The 27,962-nt window shown below is 44.3% G+C and overlaps 1 protein-coding gene across 1 annotated transcript in view; it reads left to right on the top strand.

The window, feature by feature from the left end:
* Positions 1–9,369: 9,369 nt before the first annotated feature.
* The window catches only part of SNRNP27 (small nuclear ribonucleoprotein U4/U6.U5 subunit 27), a 31,018-nt gene continuing 12,425 nt past the window's right edge, over positions 9,370–27,962 (top strand). The window contains exons 1-4 of the mRNA XM_056571466.1: positions 9,370–9,713; positions 15,090–15,204; positions 18,295–18,410; positions 23,458–23,537. Coding sequence (XP_056427441.1) covers positions 9,674–9,713; positions 15,090–15,204; positions 18,295–18,410; positions 23,458–23,537 — 351 coding nt within the window. The 5' untranslated portion in view covers positions 9,370–9,673. The remainder of the gene's footprint in view (positions 9,714–15,089; positions 15,205–18,294; positions 18,411–23,457; positions 23,538–27,962) is intronic.

Raw genomic sequence — 27,962 nt, 5'->3', positions numbered from 1 at the left:
CAGAGTTCAGACAACGCCTGATATTAGTTTAAAAATATTTTTATTGAAACATTGATTTTAAAAGACATATATTTTGCAATCGGAGAAGTGCTGCAATGATCAGCCAGTACAAAAATGGGGCTTTTAAATACGGTTTACTATATCATAGTAACCCTAGACTATCACATACAATTGATAGTATAAGCTTAAAATTTACCAAAGCGACTGTCTGTAAACAGTTACATAAATAAGAGCTGCACTAAAGCACATTGTGCAAAGAGCAAAATATGAATAGTACATAGAACATGTGCCATTAAAGGAACATATCCTCATAAATCACTATTGTTCTCAGTACAAATTCTATGGCACATATTGCTTTCAAATATCATATAAGGTGCTTCTAAATAGTGTGCAGCAATATAAGGCAAATGTGAATGTAAACAGAACACATGCATGGATAGCACGGATAGTAATACAAAGTTAATCAGTTTTACCCATGTGGGATAGCAACCGGAGCCCCAACCCGACGAAATACTATTCATATTTTGCTCTTTGCACAATGTGCTATGGGGTGCTTTAGTGCAACTCTTATTTATCTTACTGTTTACAGACAGTCACTTTGGTGGAAGCACTTCTCCAATTGCAAAACATATCTTTTAACCCCTTAAGGACCAGGCCATTTTATACCTTAAGGACCGGAGCGTTTTTTGCAATTCTGACCACTGTCACTTTAAACATTAATAACTCTGGAATGCTTTTAGTTATCATTCTGATTCCGAGATTGTTTTTTCGTGACATATTCTACTTTAACTTAGTGGTAAAATTTTATGGTAACTTGCATCCTTTCTTGGTGAAAAATCCCAAAATTTGATGAAAAAAATGAAAATTTTGCATTTTTCTAACTTTGAAGCTCTCTGCTTGTATGGAAAATGGATATTCAAAATATATATTGTTTGGGTTCACATATAAAATATGTCTACTTTATGTTTGCATCATAAAATTTATGAGTTTTTACTTTTGGAAGACACCATAGGGCTTCAAAGTTCAGTAGCAATTTTGAAATTTTTCACAAAATTTTCAAACTCACTATTTTTCAGAGACCAGTTCAGTTTTGAAGTGGATTTGAAGGGTCTTCATATTAGAAATACCCCATAAAAGACCCCATTATAAAAACTACACCCCCTAAAGTATTCAAAAAAACATTCAGTAAGTGTATTAACCCTTTAGGTGTTTCACAGGAATAGCAGCAAAGTGAAGGAGAAAATTCAAAATCTTCATTTTTTACACTCGCATGTTTTTGTAGACCCAATTTTTGAATTTTTGCAAGGGATAAAAAGGAGAAAATTTTTACTTGTATTTGAAACCCAATTTCTCTCGAGTAAGCACATACCTCATATGTCTATGTTAATTGTTCGGCGGGCGCAGTAGAGGGCTCAGAAGGGAAGGAGCGACAAATGGTTTTTGGGGGGCATGCCGCATTTAGGAAGCCCCTATGGTGCCAGGACAGCAAAAAAAAACAAGGGGTAAACGTAACAAGGGGTAAAGTGAACCTTAATACCCTACAGGTGATTCACGACTTTTGCATATGTAAAAAAAATATATATTTTTTTTTACCTAAAATGCTTGGTTTCCCAAAAATTTTACATTTTTAAAAAGGGTAATAGCAGAAAATACCCCCCAAAATTTGAAGCCCAATTTCTCCCGATACAGAAAACACCCCATATGGGGGTGAAAAGTGCTCTGCTGGTGCACTACAGGTCTCAGAAGAGAAGGAGTCACATTTGGCTTTTTGAAAGCAAATTTTGCTCTGGGGGCATGCCGCATTTAGGAAGCCCCTATGGTGCCAGAACAGCAAAAAAAAAACACATGGCATACCATTTTGGAAACTAGACCCCACGGGGAACGTAACAAGGGGTAATGTGAACCGTAATACCCTACAGGTGTTTCACGACTTTTGCATATGTAAAAAAATATATATTTTTTTTACCTAAAATGCTTGGTTTCCCAAAATTTTTACAATTTTAAAAAGGGTAATAGCAGAAAATACCCCCCAAAATTTGAAGCCCAATTTCTCCCGATTCAGAAAACACCTCATATGGGTGTGAAAAGTGCTCTGCTGGCGCACTACAGGTCTCAGAAGAGAAGGAGTCACATTTGGCTTTTTGAAAGCGAATTTTGCTCTGGGGGCATGCCGCATTTAGGAAGCCCCTATGGTGCCAGGACAGCAAAAAAAAAACACATGGCATACCATTTTGGAAACTAGACCCCTCGGGGAACGTAACAAGGGGTAATTTGAACCTTAATACCCTACAGGTGTTTCACGACTTTTGCATATGTAAAAAAATATATATTTTTTTTACCTAAAATGCTTGTTTTCCCAAAAATTTTACATTTTTTAAAAGGGTAATAGCAGAAAATACCCCCCAAAATTTGAAGCCCAATTTCTCCCGAGTATGGTGATACCCCATATTTGGCCCTAAACTGTTGCCTTGAAATACGACAGGGCTCCAAAGTTAGAGCGCCATGCGCATTTGAGGCCTAAATTAGGGACTTGCATAGGGGTGGACATAGGTGTATTCTACGCCAGTGATTCCCAAACAGGGTGCCTCCAGCTGTTGTAAAACTCCCAGCATGCCTGGACAGTCAACGGCTATCTGGCAATACTGGGAGTAGTTGTTTTGCAACAGCTGGAGGCTCCGTTTTGGAAACAGTGGTGTACCAGACGTTTTTCATTTTTATTGGGGAGGGGGGTTGTATTGGGGTATGTGTATATGTAGTGTTTTTTACTTTTTATTTTATTTTGTGTTAGTGTAGTGTTTTTAGGGTACAGTCGCACGGGCGGGGGTTCACAGTAGTTTCTCGCTGGCAGTTTGAGCTACGGCAGAAAATTTGACGCAGCTCAAACTTGCAGCCGGATACTTACTGTAATCCTCCGCCCATGTGAGTGTACCCTGTACGTTCACATTGGGGGGGGGGGGGGGGGGGAACATCCACCTGTTGCAAAACTACAACTCCCAGCATGTACGGTCTATCAGTGCATGCTGGGAGTTGTAGTTTTGCAACCGCTGGAGGCTCCGTTTTGGAAACAGTGGCGTACCAGACGTTTTTCATTTTTATTGGGGAGGGGAGGGGGGCTGTGTAGGGGTATGTGTATATGTAGTGTTTTTTACTTTTTATTTTATTGTGTGTTAGTGTAGTGTAGTGTTTTTAGGGTACAGTCGCACGGGCGGGGGGTTCACAGTAGTTTCTCGCTGGCAGTTTGAGCTGCGGCAGAAATTTTGCCGCACCTCAAACTTGCAGCCGGATACTTACTGTAATCCTCCGCCCATGTGAGTGTACCCTGTACGTTCACATTGGGGGGGGGGGGGGGGGGGGGAACATCCAGCTGTTGCAAAACTACAACTCCCAGCATGTACGGTCTATCAGTGCATGCTGGGAGTTGTAGTTTTGCAACAGCTGGAGGCACACTGGTTGTGAAACACCGAGTTTGGTAACAAACTCAGTGTTTTGCAACCAGTGTGCCTTCAGCTGTTGCTAAAGCTACAACCCCCAGCATGTACGGACAGCGGAAGGGCATGCTGGGTGTTGTAGTTATGCAACAGCTGGAGGCATACTACTTTGGCTGGGGATGCTGGGGATTGTAGTTATGCAACAGCTGGAGACACACTGGTTTGCTACTTAACTCAGTGTGCCTTCAGCTGTTGCAAAACTACAACTCTCAGCAGTCACCGACAGCCAACGGGCATGCTGGGAGTTGTAGTTATGCAACCACCAGATGCACCACTACAACTCCCAGCATGCACTTTAGCTGATTGTGCAAGCTGGGAGTTGTAGTTACACAACAGCTGAAGGTACACTTTTCCATAGAAAGAATGTGCCTCCAGCTGTTGCAAAACTACAAGTCCCAGCATGCCCATAAGGGCATGCTGGGAGTTGTGGTGGTCTGCCTCCTGCTGTTGCATAACTACAGCTCCCAGCATGCCCTTGTTGCATGCTGGGAGCTGTTGCTAAGCAACAGCAGGAGGCTGTCACTCACCTCCAACGATCCTCGCTGCACCAGGTCAGTCCCTCGTCGTCTCCGCCGCCGCCGCTGCTCCTGGGGCCCCGATCCCAACAGGGGCGCCGGGGATCGGGGTCCCCAGCACCCGGGTGCACGTCCCGCACCCGCTCACGTCCTCCGGAAGAGGGGCGGAGCGGGTTGCGGGAGTGACACCCGCAGCAGGCGCCCTGATTGGTCGGCCGGTAATCCGGCCGACGAATCAGGGCGATCGTGAGGTGGCACCAGTGCCACCTCACCCCTGCCGGCTCTGGCTGTTCGGGGCCGTCTCTGACGGCCCCGATCAGCCAATAATTCCGGGTCACCGGGTCACTGGAGACCCGATTGACCCGGAATCCGCCGCAGATCGCTGGACTGAATTGTCCAGCGATCTGCGGCCATCGCCGACATGGGGGGTCATAATGACCCCCCTGGGCGATATGCCCCGATGCCTGCTGAACGATTTCAGCAGGCATCGGGGACCGGCTCCGCTCCAGATGGTTGCGGGGGGCCGGTAAAACACATGACGTTCTCATACGTCATGTGTCCTTAAGGACTCGGAAATGGAGACGTATGAGAACGTCATGTGTCCTTAAGGGGTTAAAATCATTGTGTCAATAAAAATATTTTTTATCTCATATCAGGCGTTGTCTGAACTCCGTGTTTCAAATTTATAACAAGTAATGTTACAGTCCTAACTTAAGTGTTTACATATGAACTGACTATGCGTGGTACATAACCTTATACACTATATCGTGAGCTAATCTTTGTACCTTGCGGGAATTTGTCCTTGTGTTGAGGTAGTGGCTACGCTTTTCCTGACCGGGTCAGGATACCTCCTATATAAATTGTCATACACAACAGACCCTATTCGCTTTGACATTTTGTACAAACACATTATATACATTTTATTACAATTAGGGATGCACCGATATATCAGTAGCCGATACATATCGGCCGAAAATAGCTATTTTGGGGAAATGCCGAAACAACAAAAAATTTGCCGATAATGACCCACCTCCCCTGCCCGCCCACAGCTCAAGTTACAAACACTGCCAGTGCCCACCAATCTGAAGCCCCCGCCACTTGCTGTCACTCTGTCAAGACCGCACTCAGACTAACCTTCTGTGCGAGCGGTGAAAATTCTCCCCCGTACAGTGCAGGTATAGATGGCCACATTGAAAATGAAGGAGGGAGTGGGGGGGATCGGCACAGCTAAATACCTTCAGGCCCGCCCCGCACCTCTAATCCATTTATTTCCCGTGCTTACAATCAGCTCCCGGCGGCATAATCTTGCGGCCGGCAGCTGTCTTTTGACTTGATTCCAGCCTGGATGTCTGAGACACTGCAGAGGTAACTCCGCTCCCCCACACCCCCCCCCATTCCAAAGACCATCCCAACTCACCATCTCCCGCTGGCCGATCCCCTCCGGGGCCGCTCTGGGGCCTCTGCAAGCTCCGCTTCCCGTATACCATTTACCAAATAGAAAAACCTGCTATTGGCTATTTCAAAATGCAATAGCCAATCGCAGGTTGGCTTTTGGACCCGACCTCTGCCTGCTGAAGGAGTAAGTTCTCCTTCAGGTCCCCTCCTCTGCAGACAGTGGGCGGGTCCAATAGCCAACCTGCGATTGGCTATTGCATTTTGAAATAGCCAATAGCAGGTTTGCTATTGTTTTCAATTACTGCAGTACGATCTTACCTTAGTTAAATAGTAGAGGCGGTGATAGGTGAAAATTGAGAGAGAGAGCGGGGAGGAGCGAGGGCAGAGCCCGAGTTGAAGCCACGCCCCCTCATCCCCCCTCCCCGTAGGATGGAGAGCGGAGCGCTGCATTTTACCAGAAGACGGGGAGAAGTAATTTTCGGTTTCGGACGGACATTTTTTTTTATTTCGGTTTCGTTTCGGTTCTGAAATTTCCATTTCGGTGCACCTCTAATTACAATACACAATAACCATTATAGTACACCAACATAAGCAAAAAAAGAATGAGCAAAAATATATTACTTTAACGGTAATATACATATTTTCATTCCTTGTATACTTTGGGAGTTCTTAGTAAGGAATCATGGCTAAAAGCCGGGCACATAGAGTACACTTATGCAAATGGTTACAAATAAACTTCTTGACATGTTCATCAGGCACTTCTTCTTAAACACTGCATAACCTGTGGAGAACAAAAGTACTTCACAAGGAAAGTTAGTGATATACAGTCGAATTATCACAGGTAGACTCCTTTAACTTGGGAACTTGCCATCCCAGCCTCGCTGGTCAGACTGCTTCCGAGGCTGGGACATGTAACGGGTTCCACGGGACTGTGCCCCCTCTAATGGACTCACTCGGGTGTTCCAGTTAACCCGGGACAACATGGACTCTGTAATGGTGAGGCTGATGGTGACCACCATTTGCACTGCAGCGGCTTGCGACACTAGGGGAACAGAATTTGGTGCCTGTTGGGCCAGCCAAACCTCCTCTATGGGAGTAGGCCGAGGCACTTCAGTTGGTGCCCGCTGGTTAGCCCAAACCTCCTCAACCACAGGAGTAGGCCTGGGCACATTCACAGACGACTGTGGTAGATACTTTGGTGCCATGACAGGCACTTCGGGCAAATATTTCTCTTCTTCTGTATAGTTGCCTTTGACTTTAGGGGACAGCAAGGGTAGCAGATACTGTCGCAGATATTGGATAACTTGCAGCTCATCGCCAAACAACCACTTAGGTATGGTGGTGACTGGGAACAGATGACAAACTTCTGGACCTCGGGGGTTTGCTCAGGGCTAGAAGGAGGGGTAGAGATCGCGGCCTCAGCCGGGGTACTCACTTATGACTCCTCTGTGTGAATTTCAGACCAGCACCCCAGGTCCGGTGGTGAGGGGATAGCCTCACCGGCAATGATGCACTAGAAGATACTGGCATTCCCTCCTCCGGGGTTGGTGGCCAGTCTCCATCATCCTCAGGCAGCGGGACTTGGTAGCAGACCTCTTCGGCCCCGAGGTAGATGCGCTGTAAACGATCTGCCAGCTCCTAAAATATTTGCGCCACGGCAACTTTCTGGGCCTTCGGCACCATCTTGGGACTTTCTCCACGTGTGTTGCCTGTTCCGCCATTTTGCTCCTCTGTCTGACTTCCGGCAAACTGGGATTATCTGCTGCTCCTTATATGCAGGGCTTCTGGAAAATGGCCGCCGGAAGTGCATCAGCGGTGCAGCGCAGACTTCCGCTCCCCCGGCAACAAAGGGTGGATCTTCACACTTACACATCAACATGGATAAAGCAACTTGGTTTCCACACCCAGGGGTGGGACGTTGATCAGTGCAGGACATTTTCACGGGGTTCTCCGGCACATCTTTAACCCTTGCAGGTACAGGCAATACTTGGCAATGTAACATAGCTTCAGAACTAATCTTGCACATGGTTGACACAGTACTTTTCTTCACCTCCCCCTCTATTTCACAAGCGCCACGAGTAAACCACTTTTCATTTGCAAAGTCCCATACACTTTCTGGCACAGACTTAAATCACATCGGCATGCGGTTTTTGCAGACAATATTGGACACAGTTCAGATTAGGGGAGGACTTGTGGCATAAGGCGCACATCCGTATCCTGTTCGTAGGATGCCAAAAGTTGTGGTGGTGGGGTGTGTGGTGCAGGGCAGATGTTGTTACCCTAGGGCAGATGGCATTAACCCTTTGTATTCATGACACCAGGGCGTGGTTTAGCCTATAACCACCCGAAGATATACCGCTGGATCCTGGGCTAGGCACAGGGGCAATAAAGACTCCAATGCCAAGTTACAGACAACGGTAGCTTTACTGAGGGTAGACAGTTGGTAAAGACTATACAAATCAGCCAGGGCCCACGGAGGTGACCAGTGATGCAGAGACCTTAAGGGCTTGCTGGGACTTGTAGTAGGACTGGACAATTGAATGCAGACCACGCAGACTTGACAGATAACAGAGACTGACTTGACTCATAAAGCTGTGATTTTAGCTTCCTTGACTTGATGGTGGTTGCAGGACTGGACTTTGAGGTCTCCAACACTCTGGACACACACACTAGGCGACTGCACTGGACCTCAGCTTAGCAGAAGAGCAGCGCTCAAAGAGAGAGAAGCTCCACCCAGGGCTTATATGGGGGAGACCAGCAGGGAGCCCATAGGTCACCCCTGGGATCACCTGGTCACTGGTACGTCCTGGGTAACAATCACATGACATATCACATGATATAACTCTTAAAGAAACATTACAGTTTATAACACTTTACATGGTAAAACATATTTACAATGGGGAAACAAGTGCAAGAGGCCTTGGGGACACTGAAGGAAGCTGCCTGACAGGACAACAGGAGCACGGTGTAACACCTCCTGTACTGGACCACCACTGTGTTCTCTGGCAAATGCCAAACATCCTGCACGGTGTTGGGCTGTAAGCACAACCCCCACCTGTGGATGTCGGGCCTTCATACCACCCTCATGGAGTCTGTTTCTGACCGTTTGAGTGGACACATGCACATTTGTGGCCTGCTGGAGGTCATTTTGAAGGGCTCTGGCTGTGCTCCTCCTGCTCTTCCTTGCACAAAGACAGAGGTAGCGGTCCTGCTGCTGGGTTGTTGCCCTCCTATGGCCTCCTCCACGTCTCCTGATGTACTGGCCTGTCTCCTGGTAGCGCCTCCATGCTCTGGACACTACGCTGACAGACACAGCAAACCTTCTTGCCACAGCTCACAGCATTGATGTGCCATCCTGGATGAGCTGCACTACCTGAGCCACTTGTGTGGGTTGTAGACTCCGTCTCATGCTTCCACTAGAGTGAAAGCACCGCCAGCATTCAAAAGTGACCAAAACATCAGCCAGGAAGCATAGGAACTGAGAAGTGGCCTGTGGTCACCTGCAGAACCACTCCTTTATTGGGGGTGTCTTGCTAATTGCCTATAATTTCCACCTGTTGTCTGTTCCATTTGCACAACAGCATGTGAAATTGATTGTCAATCAGTGTTGCTTCCTGAGTGGACAGTGTGATTTCACAGAAGTGTCATTGACTTGGAGTTACATTGTGTTGTTTAAATGTTCCCTTTTTTTTTTTAGCAGTGTATATGTGGGAGCTTTTTCCAGGATATGTTACGTCTAGGGATGTAACAATAGGGCAGTGGTCTCCAAACTGTGGGCCTCCTGCTGTTGCAAAACTACTACACCCAGCATGCCTGGACAGCCAACGGTGGTCTGGGCATGCTGGGAGTTGCCATTTTGAAACAGCTGGAGGCCCACAGTTTGGAGACCCTAGGCTATAAGAGGGAGCAAAGGTAGCAATGCCCCTTTACCACATAGGGAGACTCCAGTGTTATGAATTACACACAAGGACCTGTTTCAGGTTTTGCATTGGGCCCCGAGAAGCTACAAGTTACCCCTCCCGGTTAACCCCTTGTGCACCGACCTCACCAATCCCCACCCTCAATTTGTTTGTTGTTGTGCATTTGTTTCTGCGCTTCGCCTGCGCTCCCTTCAGGATCCTACATCACATGACACCCGTGGTACGCAAGCACAGGAGGCGTGTTTACCTTACTGCCCGGAACCTTTGTGTTTATACTTGTTGTTACACGGAAGGATTTCAGAGTGCGCAGTGTATGGAAATTTCTAGGCTGTAGTTTTCCGGTGTGCTGGAAAAGATGGGTCGTAGCAGGAGTAGATCTCCGGAGAGACGGAGAGGTGAGAGCTGTATATATGGACGGGTACTGACTGTATACTGCAGATCATATGTATATACTGGTTATATACTGTGGGTCATATGTGTATACAGGTTATATACTACTGGGCATTGGGGAAACAGGCTATATACTGCGGGTCATATGTGTATATAGGCTATATACTGCGGGTCATATGTGTATATAGGCTATATACTGCGGGTCATATGTGTATACAGGTTATATACTACTGGGCATTGGGGAAACAGGCTATATCCTGCGGGTCATATGTGTATACAGGCTATATACTGCGGGTCATATGTGTATACAGGCTATATACTGCGGGTCATATGTGTATACAGGCTATATACTGCGGGTCATATGTGTATACAGGTTATATACTACTGGGCATTGGGGAAACAGGCTATATACTGCGGGTCATATGTGTATATAGGCTATATACTGCGGGTCATATGTGTATATAGGCTATATACTGCGGGTCATATGTGTATACAGGTTATATACTACTGGGCATTGGGGAAACAGGCTATATCCTGCGGGTCATATGTGTATACAGGCTATATCCTGCGGGTCATATGTGTATACAGGCTATATACTGCGGGTCATATGTGTATACAGGCTATATACTGCGGGTCATATGTGTATACAGGCTATATACTGCGGGTCATATGTGTATACAGGCTATATACTGCGGGTCATGTGTGTATACAGGCTATATACTGCGGGTCATGTGTGTATACAGGCTATATACTGCGGGTCATGTGTGTATACAGGCTATATACTGCGGGTCATATGTGTATACAGGCTATATACTGCGGGTCATATGTGTATACAGGCTATATACTGCGGGTCATATGTGTATACAGGCTATATACTGCGGGTCATATGTGTATACAGGCTATATACTGCGAGTCAAATGTGTATACAGGCTATATACTGCGGGTCATATGTGTATACAGGCTATATACTGCGGGTCATGTGTATACAGGCTATATACTGTGGGTCATATGTGTATACAGGCTATATACTGCGGGTCATATGTGTATACAGGCTATATACTGCGGGTCATGTGTATACAGGCTATATACTGCGGGTCATGTGTATACAGGCTATATACTGCGGGTCATGTTTATACAGGCTATATACTGCGGGTCATATGTGTATACAGGCTATATACTGCGGGTCATATGTGTATATACAGGCTATATGCTGCAGATTATATGTGTATATAGGCTATATACTGCGGGTCATATGTGTATACAGGCTATATACTGCGGGTCAAATGTGTATACAGGCTATATACTGCGGGTCATGTGTATACAGGCTATATACTGCGGGTCATGTGTATACAGGCTTTATACTGCGGGTCATATGTATATGCAGGTTATATAAGGCTACTGTAGATCATATGTATATACAGGCTATGTACTGCAGATCATGTGTTTATACAGGCTTTATACTTTGGGGCATATGTGTACACCAGCTATATACTGCATATGTGTATACAAGCTATGTGTATATAGGCTGTATACTGTGGCAGTACATTTCTGCTTGTGGTGATACCAGGTGTTTTTTATTTTATTTATTTAAGAACCTCAAACTAACAATCTGGGGTACATGGTCTCCAGCCGTCTTATGACAGGTTGGCAGCTAAAGGCTGATTGCAACAAAAGAAAAGAACAGATTCGAGTGGCACCACTAATTGTCCTGGACAGATGTATCTAATAAACAGAACCGATACTGAAAAGGATACAATAGGCGGGTATTCAGACTTGAAGAATCAGTCCTGCGGTGGTGCTAGGACTTAACACAAACCAGTGTAAGAGTCAACATATTAAGCTAAGAATAAAGACAATCCTGCACTCACCGCCCAGGTACTGTATATTCAGCTCCTCTCAAGAAGACATCCTCCTTCAGGCCGGAAGAAGCGCTTTCTTGTGCGAAAGTGCCGGCAGTCGCCTCTGAGCGCCCCACGCCAAGTAACCTGCCAGCCGGATGTCTTCATGAGAGGAGCTGAATATACAGTACCTGGGCGGTGAGTGCAGGATTGTCTTTATTCTTAGCTAAAGGCTGAGTGTACTTGTACCAACCATATTGGCTCACTGCTGCAAGTGTAAAACCTATTGACACATTTCCTTTAGTGGATCTCTCAGCAGAAACATATATAAGGTATATAAACCCTTGGTTCGATAGGGCTGGTCATCAGGACTCTGGGTATACCTTTTTTTTTTATTCTAGTCCTCTCCAGCACTGAGGTATAAGCTTTTTTTGTTTATATGCAAATAAGGTTCAAAAGAGAGAGAGAGAGAGGAAGGGGGAGTGGCCCAGCAGGCGTGACGTAACATGAAGCCTGGCTGGGCTCACTTCCGCCCTTCCTGCTCTAAATATTTTTAGGTACCCCAATATAAAATAGAAAGACTTACATTTATAATGAATTAAAGACATTGATCACACATTTAGAGATTTGCAGGCAGACCCGATCTTTACTATGAGGAGAGCAGCGCTCCACTGACTCTGGGCCAGCACGTGCAGGCTCTCCTTGTCGGGGGGCGGAGCCTGAAGATTCGGCTGGCTGGCCAGTGGTAGGAGCACAGCGCTCGCTCCCGCCTGTATGACTGACAGGCAGGGAGTTGCGCTGAGCTTGTCACATGCTCATGCAACGGGCTGCGATTTCGGACTCGTGCCAGGCCCGTGTGAGTCCAAAATCTATGCAAAAGCTTGCGGCCAGAACTCCTGGTGGCCACATTTTCAAACTGAAAAAAGACCTAAAAGGAAGCATATTTTTAAAATTAAATCCTACTAGAAAGTTGTTCAATATAGAATCAGCTATAACATATCCAGCAATGTTTGATGAAAGGTACTCTTTAAAGGGGTTGTGCGCTGCCCTGCCTTTCGAAGCTCCGCTCACAGCGTCCGGAAGTTCATTACTCCGAAAGCTGTGTGCGGGCTTCCGTGTTCGCAGCCGCCCGGCCCCTCGTGACGTCTCGCCCGCCCCCTCGTGACGTCTCGCCCGCCCCCTAGTGACGTCACGCCCGCCCCCTCTACCAAAGTCTATGGAAAGGGGGCGTGACAGCGGTCGCGCCCCCTTCCCATAGACTTTCGTTGAGGGGGCGGGTGTGACGTCACGCCCGGCGGCCGCGAACACGGAAGCCCGCACACAGCGTTCGGAGTAATGAACTTCCGGACGCTGTGAGCTGAGCTCCGAAAGGCAGGGCAGCGCACAACCCCTTTAAGTTTAATGTTTTGTTAATCTGAATTTTACGTGATGGATCAGAACACAATAGTCTAAGTTGGTGAAGTGAAATGAGAAAAATATATAAATAAAACTATTGCTTAGAAATGGGAAACAGAAAATTGGCATTTGCGTATTTATTCACCCCCTTTGTTAGGAAGCCCATAAAAAGCTCTGGAGCAATCACTTACCTTCAGAAGTCACATCATTAGTGACATGATGTCCACCTTTGTGCAAACTAAGTGTCACATGATCTGTCATTACATATACACACCTTTTTTTGAAAGGCTCCAGAGGCTGCAACACCTAAGCAAGAGGCATCAGTAACCAAACACTGCCATTAAGACCAAGGAACTCCCCAAACAAGTAAGGGACAGTGTTATTGAGAAGTACAAGTCAGGGTTAGGTTATTAAAAAAAATATCCAAATCTTTGATGATCCCCAGGAGCACCATCAAATCTATCATAACCAACTGGAAAGAACATGGCACAACAGCAAATCTGCCAAAAGACGACCACCCACTAAAACTCACGGACCGGGCAAGGAGGGCGTTAAAGGGGTACTTCGGTGGGGGGGGGGGAGTAATTTTTAGGTGTTTTTAAGTCAACTGGCTCCAAAATATATTACATTTTTTTCTTTTTTTTTTTTAATTGAACATACAGAAATCTAAATATCAAAATTACTCAAGAGATTAAACATCCAAATTACTATTCCCCATTTATCTGGGACAATATCAACAATCTTCCATAAAGGAGAGAAGAAAGCAGAAGAAAAAAATAATAAATTTCCTTTTACCTTTCCTTTCTTCTCTCATTCCTTCCCTACTTCCACCATATTTCCCTAAATTTCTTCATGGATTTCTCCCTGTTATTTGCACTATGAGCTTGAAAATACTCATAACTTCTTATCAAATTGTTTAAGTTATATCAAGCCTCGAAAGTAGGGGTCTTGTCGGACATCCAACTTTATGGCAGAGTCGCCAGAAGAAAGCCATTACTTTCAGCTAAAAACAAAACACGTGAGTTTGCGAAAAGGAACGTGGGAGACTCCCAAAATGTATGGCGGAAGGTGCTCTGGTCTGATGAGACTAAAGTTGAACTTTTTGGCCATCAAAGAAAACTCTATGCTTGGTGCAAACCCAACACATCAAATCACTCAAAGAACATGTGCCGATCCCTCGCTACACCCGGAAGTACCTCTTTCTGTAGTCTCGCTACACCAGGAAGTCGGGAGTAGCGAGGGACCGGCGCATGCGCAGTTACACTTCCGACGCACAGCTGCCACGTCATCAGGACGGGAGAGCTTGGTAAAATCTTCTGCGAACAAATGGGGTGAGCTAAGGCCCCTTCCTACAGAACCCAAAGCAAGGCTGCCGGCGGGGGACCCACCTTCAGAGCGCAAATGAAGGCCATAATTACGGAACTTTAGAGGACGACAGCTCTACAGAAAGAAAACCTAAAAAAGTGACCTGTGTATTGACTCCTGTTCACTCGCACTATAACCCAGTGTATTGAGTTTATTGTGGGTGAACTGGCTGACCATTTTCCTTTTAAAGATTGCTGTTCACAAGCTCAAACCATCCAACGTGAAGGAGCTGGAGCAGTTTTGCAAGGAGGAATGGGCAAAAATCCCAGTGGAAAGATGCGGCAGCTCATAGAGCCTTATCAAAAGCGACTTGGAGCTGTGATTGCCGCAAAAGGTGGCTCTACAAAGTATTGACTTTAGGGGAGTGAATAGTTATGCACATTGACTTTTTCTGTTATTTTGTCCTATTTGTTGTTTCCTTCACAATACATTAAAAAAAAAAATCTTCAAAGATGTGTGTGTGTACAGATGTTCTGTAAATTAAATTATCTAAATCCTTAAACAATCATTGTTAATTCCAGGTTGTGAGGCACCAAAATACGAAAAAAGTCAAGGGGGTGAATACTTAAGCAAGGCACTGTACACCTTGGTGCTGCACTATTTTCTCAATATTGCATATAAATTGATTCCTACATGATCCCTCCTGCCCTTTCTTATAGCTTTCTGGTTAGAACTCTTGGGCATGTTGTCTTACAGTTACCAGGCCTTCTAATATATGCCTTCACTTCTTCTGCAATAAAATGTAAACCTCAAAAAAATGCTCTACATTTATGTTCTTTCTAGAACGCAGACGTTCCAGGTCCGCTTCTAGAGAACGCGAGAGGAGGAGACGAGAGCGTTCCAGGTCCCGGGAAAGACGTAGAAGCCGATCACGCTCTCCACATAGACGCCGCTCCAGGTAACAGTTTACATGTATTTTGCTTAATCTGCAGAACCATCCACCAGCTTATTGCTGATAAAATACGTATGTATATGAGAAAATATAGAGCGGTCTAATAAAACATTTGAAGAAATACATGGTTTTTTTTTTTATGCCGTTGTGTCACTGCAACATTCCAGCTATTTAACCCTTTAACGACACAGGACGTAAATGTATGTCCTGGTACTTAATGCACTAGAACATACATTAACATCCTGTATATGACGCGAGCACTCTGATGTCCGCCATAAACCTCTCAAATGCTGTGATCCGCATCTGCGGCAGTGCAGGCATTTAAATGGATGATTGGATCGCCTGTGCCACTGCCGCAGGGATCCGATCATCCAACATGGCGGCCAGAGGTCCCCTTACCTGCTCTGGCCGTTATCCCAGGGTCTTCACCAGAGAAGATCGCTGATAATACTGATCAGTGCTATGCCTGTGCATAGCACTGTTCAGTTTCTGAAAACTAAGGATTGCTGTAAATAGTCCCCAATAGGGCCATAAAAATCGTTTGTTGTTAAAAAAATAAATAACAAAAAAAAAAGGGAAAAAGCTCCCCCCTCCCCAATAAAAATTTGAATAGCCCAAGTCCAAAATTGCTGCTTTCTTGTCACATCATTTTTCTTCTATGAATGTAATTATGTCCTTAATATCTTTCTTTTGCTTTCAAAAATTTTTTATTTTTATAGTTACCTGAAAAATATTTTATACACATTGAAGATTTTGTTGTCTGAGCCTTTATTTTAGGGGTTTTGTATTTGCTTGGCACAGCTTCTTTTCTGACTGCCCCTTGTCTTTGGAATCAATGTTTTCTATAGACAGCATCTGTACACGGACACATGTGCTGTGTGCAGAGTATAAAGCCCCTCTGACTGGTATGTAGAGAAATTCTTCACCTTAAAGGGGTCCTCCCGTGTAAAACTTTTTTTTTTTTTTTCAATCATCTGGTGCCAGAAAGTTAAACAGATTTGTAAATCACTTCTATAAAAAAAAAATCTTAATCCTTCCAGTACTTTTTAGGGACTGTATACTAAAGAGACATCCAAAAAAGAAATGCATTTCCTCTGATGTTATGACCACGGTGCTCTCTGCTGACCTCTGCTGTCCATTTTAGGAATTGTCCAGAGTAGGAGAAAATCCCCGCAGCAAACATATGCTGCTCTGGACAGTTCCTAAAATGGACAGTAGAGGTCAGCAGAGAGCACTGTGGTCATGACATCATAGGAAATGCATTTCTTTTTTGGATTTTCTTTAGTATACAGCCTCTAAAAAGTACTGGAAGGATTAAACATTTTTAATAGAAGTGATTTACAAATCTGTTTAACTTTCTGGCAACAGTTGATCTAAAAAGAAAAGTTTTCCACAGGAGTACCCCTTTAAAGGGATCTTTCCATCTCTAGGATATGCCATTACTTTATGATCGGTGGGGATCCATCCTCTGGTATTGGTGACGGGTTGCAGTGATGATTTAGCACTCCATTCTTTTCTAAGTGTTCCAAGTTCTTTTTCTAAGGCTGTCGGGGTATGGTGGGAGTTATAAATTTGCAACAGCTGCAGACCTATAGGAAACACTAGCCTGTACTCTCTATGCAGCCTGAGAGCTCGTCATGCTGAGAATTGGGCACCCAGAGTTTAGTCCCCTATTAGTCACAAGGGGGGAGATTTAAAACCTGTGCAGAGGAAAACTTGCCCATAGCAACCAATTTGATCACTTCTTTTTTTTGCAGAGGCCTTTTTAAAAAATGAAATAAGAAATCTGATTGGTTGTTATGGGCAACTCTGCATAGGTTTTGATAAATCTCCCCCAAAGTGTTGGCATATCCTAGACTTATGCCATGTGTACTGCAATACAGGTAGGTAAGCATACAAATCTGTAAATATCTACAGCTTACTATGTAACAGATCCTAACTGTGCCCGAGGTTATTGTAAATCTCCTATATCCTAAGGCAGTGGTCTCCAACCTGCGGACCTCCAGATGTTGCAAAACTACAACTCCCAGCATGCCCGGACAGCCGTTGGCTGTCCGGGCATACTGGGAGTTGTAGTTTTGCAACATCTGGAGGTCTGCAGGTTGAAGACCACTGTCCTAAGGAGCCAGTATCAGCTGGCTCCAGTAAGTTAAGCAGATTTGTAAATGACTTCCATTTAAAAAAAAATCTTAATCCTTTCAATAATTATCAGCTGCTGAAGTTGAGTTTTTGTTTTCTGTCTGGCAACAGTGCTCTCTGCTGACATCTCTGCTTGTCTCGGGAACTGCACAGAGTAGAAGAGGTTTGCTATGGGGATTTGCTTCTAAACTGGGCGGTTCCCGAGACACGTGTCATCAGAGAGCACTTAGACAGAAAAGAAAAACTCAACTTCAGCAGCTCATAACTACTGAAAGGATTAAGATTTTTTTAATATAAGTAATTTACAAATCTGTTTAACTTTCTGGAGCCAGTTGAGAGATATATAGCGTTCGGGAGGTTGTGAGGCGGGAGAGGTCCGATGCAGTGTACTTTTTGGCGTCCTGAAGGTTTTGCGGAGCGTGCGTTCCCTTGAGTTACAGCAGTAAAATCTCAGCACTTGAGAGATACTAATGCAATCAGATATAAAGGCCTTGTAAAGTCATATAGGGGGAGATTTATCGAAACCTGTCCAGAGTAAAAGTTGCTGAGCTGTCCATAGCAACCAATCAGATTACTTGTTTCATTTTCAAAAGTGAAAGCAATCTGGTTGCTATGGGCAACTCAGCAACTTTTCCTCTGGACAGGTTTTGATAAATCTCCCCCATAGGGTTTACCACCACATTCTATTTCCAGCATAAGCCTAGAGGACAGTATATTGCTATTTCTGAGGTAGGTAAGCCCCTTCTAGACACCTCTGACCCCTCCAGGCACTGCTGACCATTTGGGCTAGTGATATCCAACAGACTTTGGGGGACAGTAGAGGTCCCATGTATGAAGGACTAGACACTATCATGTAGAAGCATAGAAGGCATTTTGTAGACGTCATCTGGCATTTTGTGGGTAGCATTCTGTGCATAGTAAATAAGAGCTTTGAGATCAATGCGTTCCGTTTATTAGGTCGCCCCGCAGGCACAGGTCCTCCTCCCTCTCTCCTAGTAGACTTAAGGATAGACGCGATGACGACAAGAAGGAAGGTAAAGATTCCAAAGTGGTCAAGGAGCGACAGATGACAGGTGAGCATGTGGAAGAAACTTACTGTATGTTTAATGATTTAAAGAAATATAATGTGTAACCCTCTTTACAGCAATGCTAGACATATCCAAGACAACACCAGGGTACCAATGTGACAAAGCCACGGGTGCAGAACCTTTTTTTTTTTTGTATTTATTTATTTTTTTTGGTACTTCTTCTTGTCCAAGGGTCAGATTGCACAGTATTAACCTGTTGGGGACAAAGGGCGTATGCATACGCCCGTGGGAATTTCGGTCTCTAACCTGTAGCCCTCCTGATGTTGCAAAACTACAACTCCCAGCATGCCCAGACAGCTGTTTGGGCATGCTGGAATATGTAGTTATGCAACAGCTGGAGGGCTACAGTTTGAGACCACTATACATTGGTGTCTAAACTGTATCCCTCCAGATCTTGCAAAACTACAACTCCTAGCATGCCCAAACAGCTCTTTGCTGTCTGGGCATGCTGGGATTTGTTGTTTTGCAAAATCTGGAGGGTCACAGTTTGGAGATCACTGTGCAGTGGTCTATAAACTGTAGCCCTCCAGATGTTGCAAAACTGCAAATCCCAGCATGCCCAAACAGCAAACAGCTGTCTCGGCATGCTGGGACCTCCAGCTGTTGCATAACTACATCCCCCAGCATGCCCTTCGGCGATCAGTACATGCTGGGAGCTGTAGTTTTGCAACAGCTGGAGGCACACTGGTTGGAAAATACTGAGTTACAGAACCTAACTGAAGGTTTTCTAACCAGTGTGCCTCCAGCTGTTGCAAAAGTACAACTCCCAGCATCCCAGAGGGTCTGTCAGTACATGCTGGGAGTTGTAGTTTTGAAACAGCTGGAGGTTTGCCCAAACCTCCTAGCGGGAAACTCACCGTAACACGCCAGTGCAAATGTACCCTAAAAACACTACACTACACTAACACATAATAAAGGGTAAAACACTACATATACACCCCTTACACTAAACTCCCCCCCCCCCCCCCCCCCCCAATAAAAATGAAAAACGTATTGTACGGCAGAGTTTCCAAAATGGAGCCTCCAGCTGTTGCAAAACAACAACTCCCAGCATTTCTGGACAGCCACTGACTGTCCAGGCATGCTGGGAGTTTAGCAACAGCTGGAGGCACCCTGTTTGGGAATCACTGGCATAGAATACCCCTATGTCCACCCCTATGCAATCCCTAATTTAGTCCTCAAATGCGCATGGCGCTCTCTCATTTCGGAGCCCTGTCGTATTTCAAGGAAACAGTTTAGGGCCACATATGGGGTATCTCCTTACTCAGGAGAAATTGCACTACAAATTTTGGGGGGCTTTTTCTCTTTTTACCCCTTATGAAAAGGAAAAGTTGGGGGCTACACCAGCCTGTTAGTGTAAAAAAATAAAAATGTTTACACTAACATGCTGGTGTTGCCCCATACTTTTTATTTTCACAAGCAGTAAAAGGAAAAAAAGCCCCCCAAAATTTGTAACGCAATTTCTCCTGAGTACGGAAATACCCCATATGTGGGCATAAAATGCTCTGCCGGCGCACAACAAGGCTCAGGAGTGAGAGCGCACCATATACATTTGAGGCCTAAATTGGTGAGGGGAGGCTGATTTTACAGTGGTTCTGACATAAATGCAAAAACATAAATACCCACATGTGACCCCAGTTTGGAAACTACACCCCTCACGGAACGTGACAAGGGGTATAGTGAGCCTTAACCCCCCACAGGTGTTTTCATTAAATTTGGATGGGAAAATGAAAAAAAAAAAAAATGTTTTTGCTAAAATGCTGGTGTTACCCAAAATTTTTCATTTTCACAAGGGAAAATAGGGGAAAAAAAGCCCCCCAAAATTTGTAACCCCATTTCTTCTGAGTAAGAAAATGCCCCATATGTGGATGTAAAGTGTTCTGCTGGCGAACTACAATGCTCAGAAGAGAGGGAGCGCCATTGGGATTTTGATGAGAAAATTTGTATGGAATTGAAGGCCACGTGTGTTTACAAAGCCCCCATAGTGCCAGAACAATGGACCCCCACCCCACATGTGACCCCATTTTGGAAACTGCACCCCGCATGTAATGTATTAAGGGGTGCAGTGATCATTTACGCCCCACAGGTGTCTGACAGATTTTTGGAACAGTGGTCCGTGAAAATGAAAAATTTTATTTTTTATTTGCACAGCCCACTGTTTCAAAGATCTGTCAAACGCCAGTGGGATGTAAATACTCACTGCACCCCTTATTAAATTCTGTGAGGGGTGTAGTTTCCAAAATGGGGTCACATGTGGTGGGATCCACTGTTCTGGCACCACGGGGGCCTTTGTAAACGCACATGGCCCATGACTACCATTCCAAACAAATTATCTTTCCAAAAGCTCAATGGTGCTCCTTCTCTTTTGAGCATTGTAGTTCGCCCGCAGAGCATTTTACGTCCTAACATGGAGTATTTCCATACTCAGAAGAGATGGGGTTACAAATTTTGGGGGGCATTTTCTCCCATTACCCTTTGTAAAAATTGTAAATTTGGGGAAAAAACTGCACTTAAATGAAAAACATTTTTTTTACTCGGTTGCTCTTCATTGGGGATCATTGATGGGTATATGCTCTTGCCACTAGGAGGCCCCTTGCCATTCCCCTTTTCACATCAGGATCAGGGTGCTTGTCATAGTTCTGTACTTGAGTTTTCATCTCGACCACCCTTGTTTTTTTCCCTCCTGGAGGGACTATTTGGTTTTTGCTAAGAAGCATTCAACAGTGGATTTTACAGTCTAGGCTTGTGTGCTTTCTGTCCTCTATCACAGCCTAGTGCTCTCCCTGGAAGGAGTATGTCCTTCTTACCCTTTTGTCTGTGTCAGTCGTACTGCATTGACTCCATTCTTCTGGAGTAATTCTTCCTATGCCCAGACCCTGGGAGTCCAAGCTGGGCCCTCATTGGTTCTCCCTCCATTCCCGTTCTGACGGGATGTTTCTTGAGGCTATTCAGGTCTACTCGGACCACTCTGATCTTATCACTGTTGGTCCCCTTGATTTGGACTCTGTCCTGCGATGCTGTGGTGTGCCTTCTTTTCAGTTGGCTCTCCGATTCCTTGAGCCTTGGTTATGGTTCAGTTCTTGGACGTTTATAGCGGCCGGCCCCCGACTCCTCAGCGATCCATTGGTCGGGGTGGTATTTCTGTTCTGCTCTCCTTCCCTTCTTTCTGGAAGTTTTTTCACAGGAGAGTTTTTTCGCGGGCATCTGGTTCCCTTTTTCCTGTGATTTCTTGTCTCTCTATCTCTATATGACCCAGGTGCCGTTGGTCTCTACAGAGGATGGAACTTTTCCTTTTGGTGTCCTTCTCCTTGGACGGGAGATCTTACGGGAACTAATTGTTCTGGGCCTAGTATGTCTCCGACCTGGGGACTCGTCCACAGACCTTGCGGGCATGCGAGTTCAGTCTTGGGACTGTAACCTTTTTTTTTTTCGCTGGTGGTTGTTTTTTTCCCACCCTAGGGGACTGCTTTGGTACGTCCCATCAGTTAGGTGTCCCCCAATGAAGAGTGACCGAGAAAGGGCTTTTTTTTTTTTTTTTTTTTTTTTTTTTTTTTTTTGTACTCTCCATGCCTTCATTGGGGGACACCGCACCCACCCATTTCCTTTTTTTTTTCCGGTTCTTGGGTTGTTTTCCTGAATTTCTTTCTAGTGTCCTTCGGACGTATTTCCTCGCGGGCGTCTCCTACTGCTTTGTGACAAAACTGGTTGCCTCACTGCAGGTGGGCGGGTATATCCTGCCAGGGAGGAGCTGACTTTTCTTTTTCCTAGTGCCAGCGCCTCCTAGTGGCAAGAGCATATACCCATCAGTTAGGTGTCCCCCAATGAAGGCTACGAGAAAGAGATTTTACGGTGAGTACAAAAAAATCTCCTTTTCATTTACACATCCGATTTTAACGAAAAGTCGTCAGACACCTGTGGGGTGTTAAGACTCACTGGACCCCTTGTTACGTGCCTTAAGGGGTGTAGTTTACAAAATGGTATGCCATGTGGGGTTTTCTGCTGTTCTGGCACCATAGGGGCTTTCTATATTTGACATGCCCCCCAAAAACCATTTCAGCAAAATTCACTCTCCAAAATCCCACTGTCGCTCCTTCCCTTCTGAACCCTCTACTGCGCCCGCCGAACACTTGACATACACATATGAGGTATTTCCTTACTCGAGAGAAATTGGGTTACAAATTTTGGGGGGGCTTTTTGTTCTATTACCACTTGTAAAAATTCAAAAGCTGGGTCTACAAGAACATGCGAATGTAAAAAATTAAGATTTTGAATTTTCTCCTTCACTTTGCTGCTATTCCTGTGAATCACCTAAAGGGTTAACAAACTTACTGAATGTCATTTTGGATACTTTGAGGGGTGCAGTTTTTATAAATCGGTCATTTGTGGGGTATTTCTAATTTGAAGGCCCTTGAAATCCACTTCAAAACTGAACTGGTCACTGAAAAATTCTGATTTTGAAAATTTTGTGAAAAATTGGAAAATTGCTGCTGAACTTTCAAGCCCTCTGATGTCTTCCAAAAGTAAAAACATGTCAACTTCATGATGCAAACATAAAGCCCTGCGCAGGTGCACTGAGGAGGACGACTGAGGCGGGAGCAACGCTTGCTGGACCTACAGTGTTTGTCTCAGCAATGTCACATCTTGTCATACTCCACATCCTGCATCTTATGTGCTGAAAACGGGTGAAATGCATTGTGGGGCACATTTGCAGATTTTCCTGGTGGTTGCTTCTCTATGCACATTACATTTAGCGCTTCAGGAGCCTGTTGATATAGATCTAAATGTTTGTAATACTAGAAGTAAAATCCCTGCATAGTTGGGGTCCTCCAGTGCCATCCTCCTTTTGATGGTGATCCAGTCTCTTGGCAAGGTATATAAGAATTTTAGATTAGAAATGGACTGCAGTATTTGCGTGGGACTGCTATAGGAGAAGGATAATTTTAGAGGCTGTCTCATTGTCTTCTAACTGTAAGTGAATAAAAAGTAACTCCCATGATTCCTTTCTGTTCTAACCATGTTCCTGTTTCTACAGCGGAGGATCTTGAAGGAAAGACTGAAGAGGAAATTGAAATGATGAAGTGTATGGGCTTTGGTTCATTTGATACCACCAAAGTAAGGCAGTTATCATGTTTTATATGTATTTTGTTTGCTTTGTGTCGCAGCACATAAAACTGTGTATATATTTTAAAGGGGTACTCCGGCCCTGAGACATCTTGTCCCCTATCCAAAGGATAGGGGATAAGATGTTTCATGTCTCATGGCCGTCATACCCCCTCCCATAGACTTGCATAGCGGGGGCTGATGTCACACATGGGTGGAGTCGTGACGTCATGATACTCCGGCCCCGTGGTCGCCACCTGGCTGTTTATGAGCTGGCACTGCAGCATGCAGCTCAAACAGGTGAGTGGCGAATACAAGATTGCCGGGGTCACCATCGGCGGGACCCTGCGGTGAGACATCTTATCATCTATCCTTTGGATAGGGGATAAGATGTCTCAGGGGCGGAGTACCCCTTTAATAATCTTGCTCCTCTTCAATCCTAGAAGGAACAGTGACCATAACCATTTTTTCTTTAAAGTATTGGTGTCATTTTAAATGTTTTTGACATGTTGCCCTGACAAGTCAGAAGTTGAGATCACATTGGATCAATTGTACTGCTGTAATTGTGAGTTATAAGATGGTAAAGTGCGTAGCAGTGCGTTCAACTTTTTCACTTCATAGACTGTTGCAGAGAAAAGGTTGGATTTGATTTAACTTTTTTGCGCACTTCACCTGACTTATTTCTAGAGAACGCATTGGTTCTCAGGAGTGCAATTTCCACTTTTGACATGTCTGAATAATATGTCAAAAGTTGTTTTAAATTATAGTAACACTTTAAGCCCTTAACGACGCAGGACGTAAATGTATGTCCTGGTAAGGTGGTACTTACCGCACCAGGATGTACATTTACGTCCGAAGCATAACCGCGAGCATCGGAGCGATGCCCTGATCATCTGCAGCATCGCGGTCATTAAAATGGATGATCGGATCGCCCGCAGCGCTGCCGCGGCGATCCGATCATCCAGCACGGCAGACGGAGGTCCCCTCACCTGGCTCCGCTGCCTTCCTGGCGTCTTCTGCTCTGATCTGCCTTCCCGCAGACCAGAGTAGAAGATGACCAATAACCCTGATCAGTGCTATGTCCTATACATAGCACTGAGCAGGATTAGCAATTGAATGATTGCTACAAATAGTCTCCTATGGGGACTATTAAAGTGTAAAAATAAAAGTAAAAAAAAAAAAATGTGAAAAACCCCCTCCCCCAATAAAAACGTAAATTGTGCCATTTTCCCTATTTCACCCCCAAAAAGTGTTAAAAAAAAATATTTTATATACATATTTGGTATCACCGCATGCGTAAATATCTGATCTATTAAAATAAAATGTTAATGATACCGTACTGTGAACGTAAAAAAAAAGTTTAAAATAGATGCTTTTTTATAACATTTTATTCCCAAACAAATGTATAAAAAATGGATTAAAAGTTCTATATAAGCAAATATGGTATCAATAAAAAGTACAGATCACGGTGCAAAAAAATGAGCCCTCATTCAGCCGCTTAGACGGGAAAATTAAAAAGTTATAGGTCTTCAAAATAGGGGGATTTAAAACTTACTAATTTGGTTAAAAAGTTTGCGATTTTCTTTTTTTTTGCGCAACAGTAATAGAAAAGTATGTTATCATAGGTATCATTTTAATCGTATTGACCCAAAGAATAAAGAACACGTCATTTTTACCGTAAATTGTACGGCGGGAAAACAAAACCTTCCAAAACTTGCAAAATTGCGGTTTTCTTTTTAATTTCTCCTCACAAATAGTAATTTTTTGGTTGCGCCATACATTTTATGGTAAAGTGAGTGATGGCATTACAACGGACAACTGGTCGCACAAAAAACAAGCCCTCATACTAGTCTGTGGATGAAAATATAAGAGTTATGATTTTTTTGAAGGCGAGGAGGAAACAACGAAAACGTAAAAATAATTGTCTGTGTCCTTAAGGCCCAAATGGGATGAGTCCTTAAAGGGTTAAAGGGGTACTCTGGTGGAAAACTTTTATTTATTTTTTTTTTTTTAAATCAACTGGTGCCAGAAAGTTAAACAGATTAGTAAATGACTTCTATTAAAACATCTTAATCCTTCCAGTACGTATTAGCTGCTGAATACTACATAGGAAATTCTTTCTTTTTGGAACATAGATCACTCTGCTGACATCTCTGTCCATTTTAGGAACTGTCCAGAGCAGCATATGTTTGCTATGGGGATTTTCTCCTACTCTGGACAGTTCTTAAAATGGACAGAGGTGTCAGCAGAGAGCTCTGTGTTCCAAAAAGAAAATAATTTCCTCTGTAGTATTCAGCAACTGATAAGTACTAGAAGGATTAAGATTTCTTAATAGAAATAATTTACAAATCTGTTTTAACTTTCTGGCACCAGTTTAAAAAAAAAAAAAAAAAAATGTTTCCACCGGAATACTCCTTTAATGCTATAGTAAATTGCTCAGTACAAAAGTAGCCAAAAGTGTTTGGCTTTTCCTTTTGTGCTTATGCATATGGAGGAACCCTGTGCTAGGGGCCTGTACAATAGCAGCAGCAGCAGCTATTTCTTAGTATCAAACATATCAAGTTTATTGAAATAAAGCAAGTGAGAAGGAGTCATTCATTGCATAGTTCGGGTCGCAGCCCGACATCTCAAACAATAATGAACAGCAAAACCAGTTAACATTAACAATGTGCGGTCTACATTGATCTTTCAGAGAAGCATGGTAAATACGGCCAAAGAACAAGCATAGCAAAGTCATAATGTATAACCTCTCAAGACAACGTCAGGGCGTACCTGACATCCGGACAATAGGAAGATGAGAGCCAGGGTGTCCATATCTTTTCGAAGCGGTCCATAGTGTCAGCTCAAATTGCATTAAAAGGGGTATTCCAGAAAAAAACTTTTTTATATATATCAACTGGCTCCAGAAAGTTAAACAGATTTGTAAATTACTTCTATTAAAAATCTTAATCCTTTCAGTACTTATGAGCTTCTGAAGATAAGGTTGTTCTTTTCTGTCTAAATCCTCTCTGATGACACCTGTCTCGGGAACCGCCCAGTTTAGAAGAGGTTTGCTATGGGGATTTGCTTCTAAACTGGGCGTTTCCCGAGACATGTGTCAGAGAGGATTTAGACAGAAAAGAACAACCTTAACTTCAGAAGCTCATAAGTACTGAAAGGATTAAGATTTTTTAATAGAAGTAATTTACAAATCTGTTTAACTTTCTGGAGTCAGTTGATATATAAAAAAAAAGTTTTTTCCTGGATAACCCCTTTAACTTTTCCATAAGCATTATAGAATTTACTCTATCACCCTGTCAACCGACAGCACTGGTAATTTCCAACTGGCCGCTATATGAATTCTGGCCGCTAGCAAAATAAAGTGTGCCAGTCGGAAATGTTGATTGGGAATCCTGCGTGGTCGTTTGCTTAATAGGCAGAAAGTCGGCTGTAGTGGACAGCGAAAACTAAGGATAGAGTGCAGGATAGTGAGAATAGACTGCCAGAAAGAGTTAACAATGGCGCATGTCCACCAAGTATGGTGCATGGTGCCAATAGAGTTACAGCGCCTGAAACAGAGGGGGAAGTAGATGGAAATATAGAATGTAGCCTAGCAGGTACGTAGTATGCTCTATGAAGTATCTTCAGGGAGGTCTCAGTGAGTGCTACTTGCCAGCTTCCCCTACTTAAAGTATCGCAGCATTCTTGCCAATCCGGAAGGGACATAGTAAAATGAAGTTCAGTCTCCCATTTAGTCATAAACAACAATTTTGTGTCATCGGGAGGAGTATCATGCTATATATTATAGCTAAAAGTCCCCTTCTGGATGGGGAATACAAAATCAGGCGTTCATATCTCGTGAGGGGGGGGGAACAATGCGGGAGGGGTAAAGAGACTGTAGATAAGAGAAGACCTGACGTGTTCTAAAAGATTCAGTGTGCGGCGGTGTGCACCTCTCATGGAATTCAGTAAGAGTCAGCAGCTTATTATGGACATGGAATTTGTGCACAATAGCAAGGGATTGTGAGGTCCACCTCTGATAGACCAGGGGAGAAGAAAGGATTACCAACAATCGGTAGCAGGGGAGAAGGACCAGATTGGAGTCTAAGACGAAATCTGACCAGCCGCCACAGAGAGAGAGTGTGAAGAGAGAGTTAGTAGGGCAGACGAAGGAACATATTTAGCTACAGGGGAGAGAGACCACATCAGGGCAGAGAAGGAAAGAGGGGCAATTAAGGTAGATCCCAACCCATAATGGGACAACACCGTTCTCTAAGAACCATGCCATCTGACCTAAGAGGGCAGCATAGTAATATTTAACGAAAAGTGGAACTAATACCCCCCCCCCCCCAGTCTTTTGCATTATATGCCGTAGTTCCGAATGAACTTAAAGACGTCCAACTGGAGGCATTTAAGGTCCTTCGTAGATACAGGGACTGGCAGAGTGCGAAACAGATA

Source organism: Hyla sarda, chromosome 4, assembly GCF_029499605.1.
Source record: "Hyla sarda isolate aHylSar1 chromosome 4, aHylSar1.hap1, whole genome shotgun sequence".
Classification (NCBI taxonomy): domain Eukaryota; kingdom Metazoa; phylum Chordata; class Amphibia; order Anura; family Hylidae; genus Hyla; species Hyla sarda.
The sequence above is the reverse complement of the archived record's forward strand: the minus strand, read 5'-3'. Positions and strand labels throughout refer to the sequence as shown.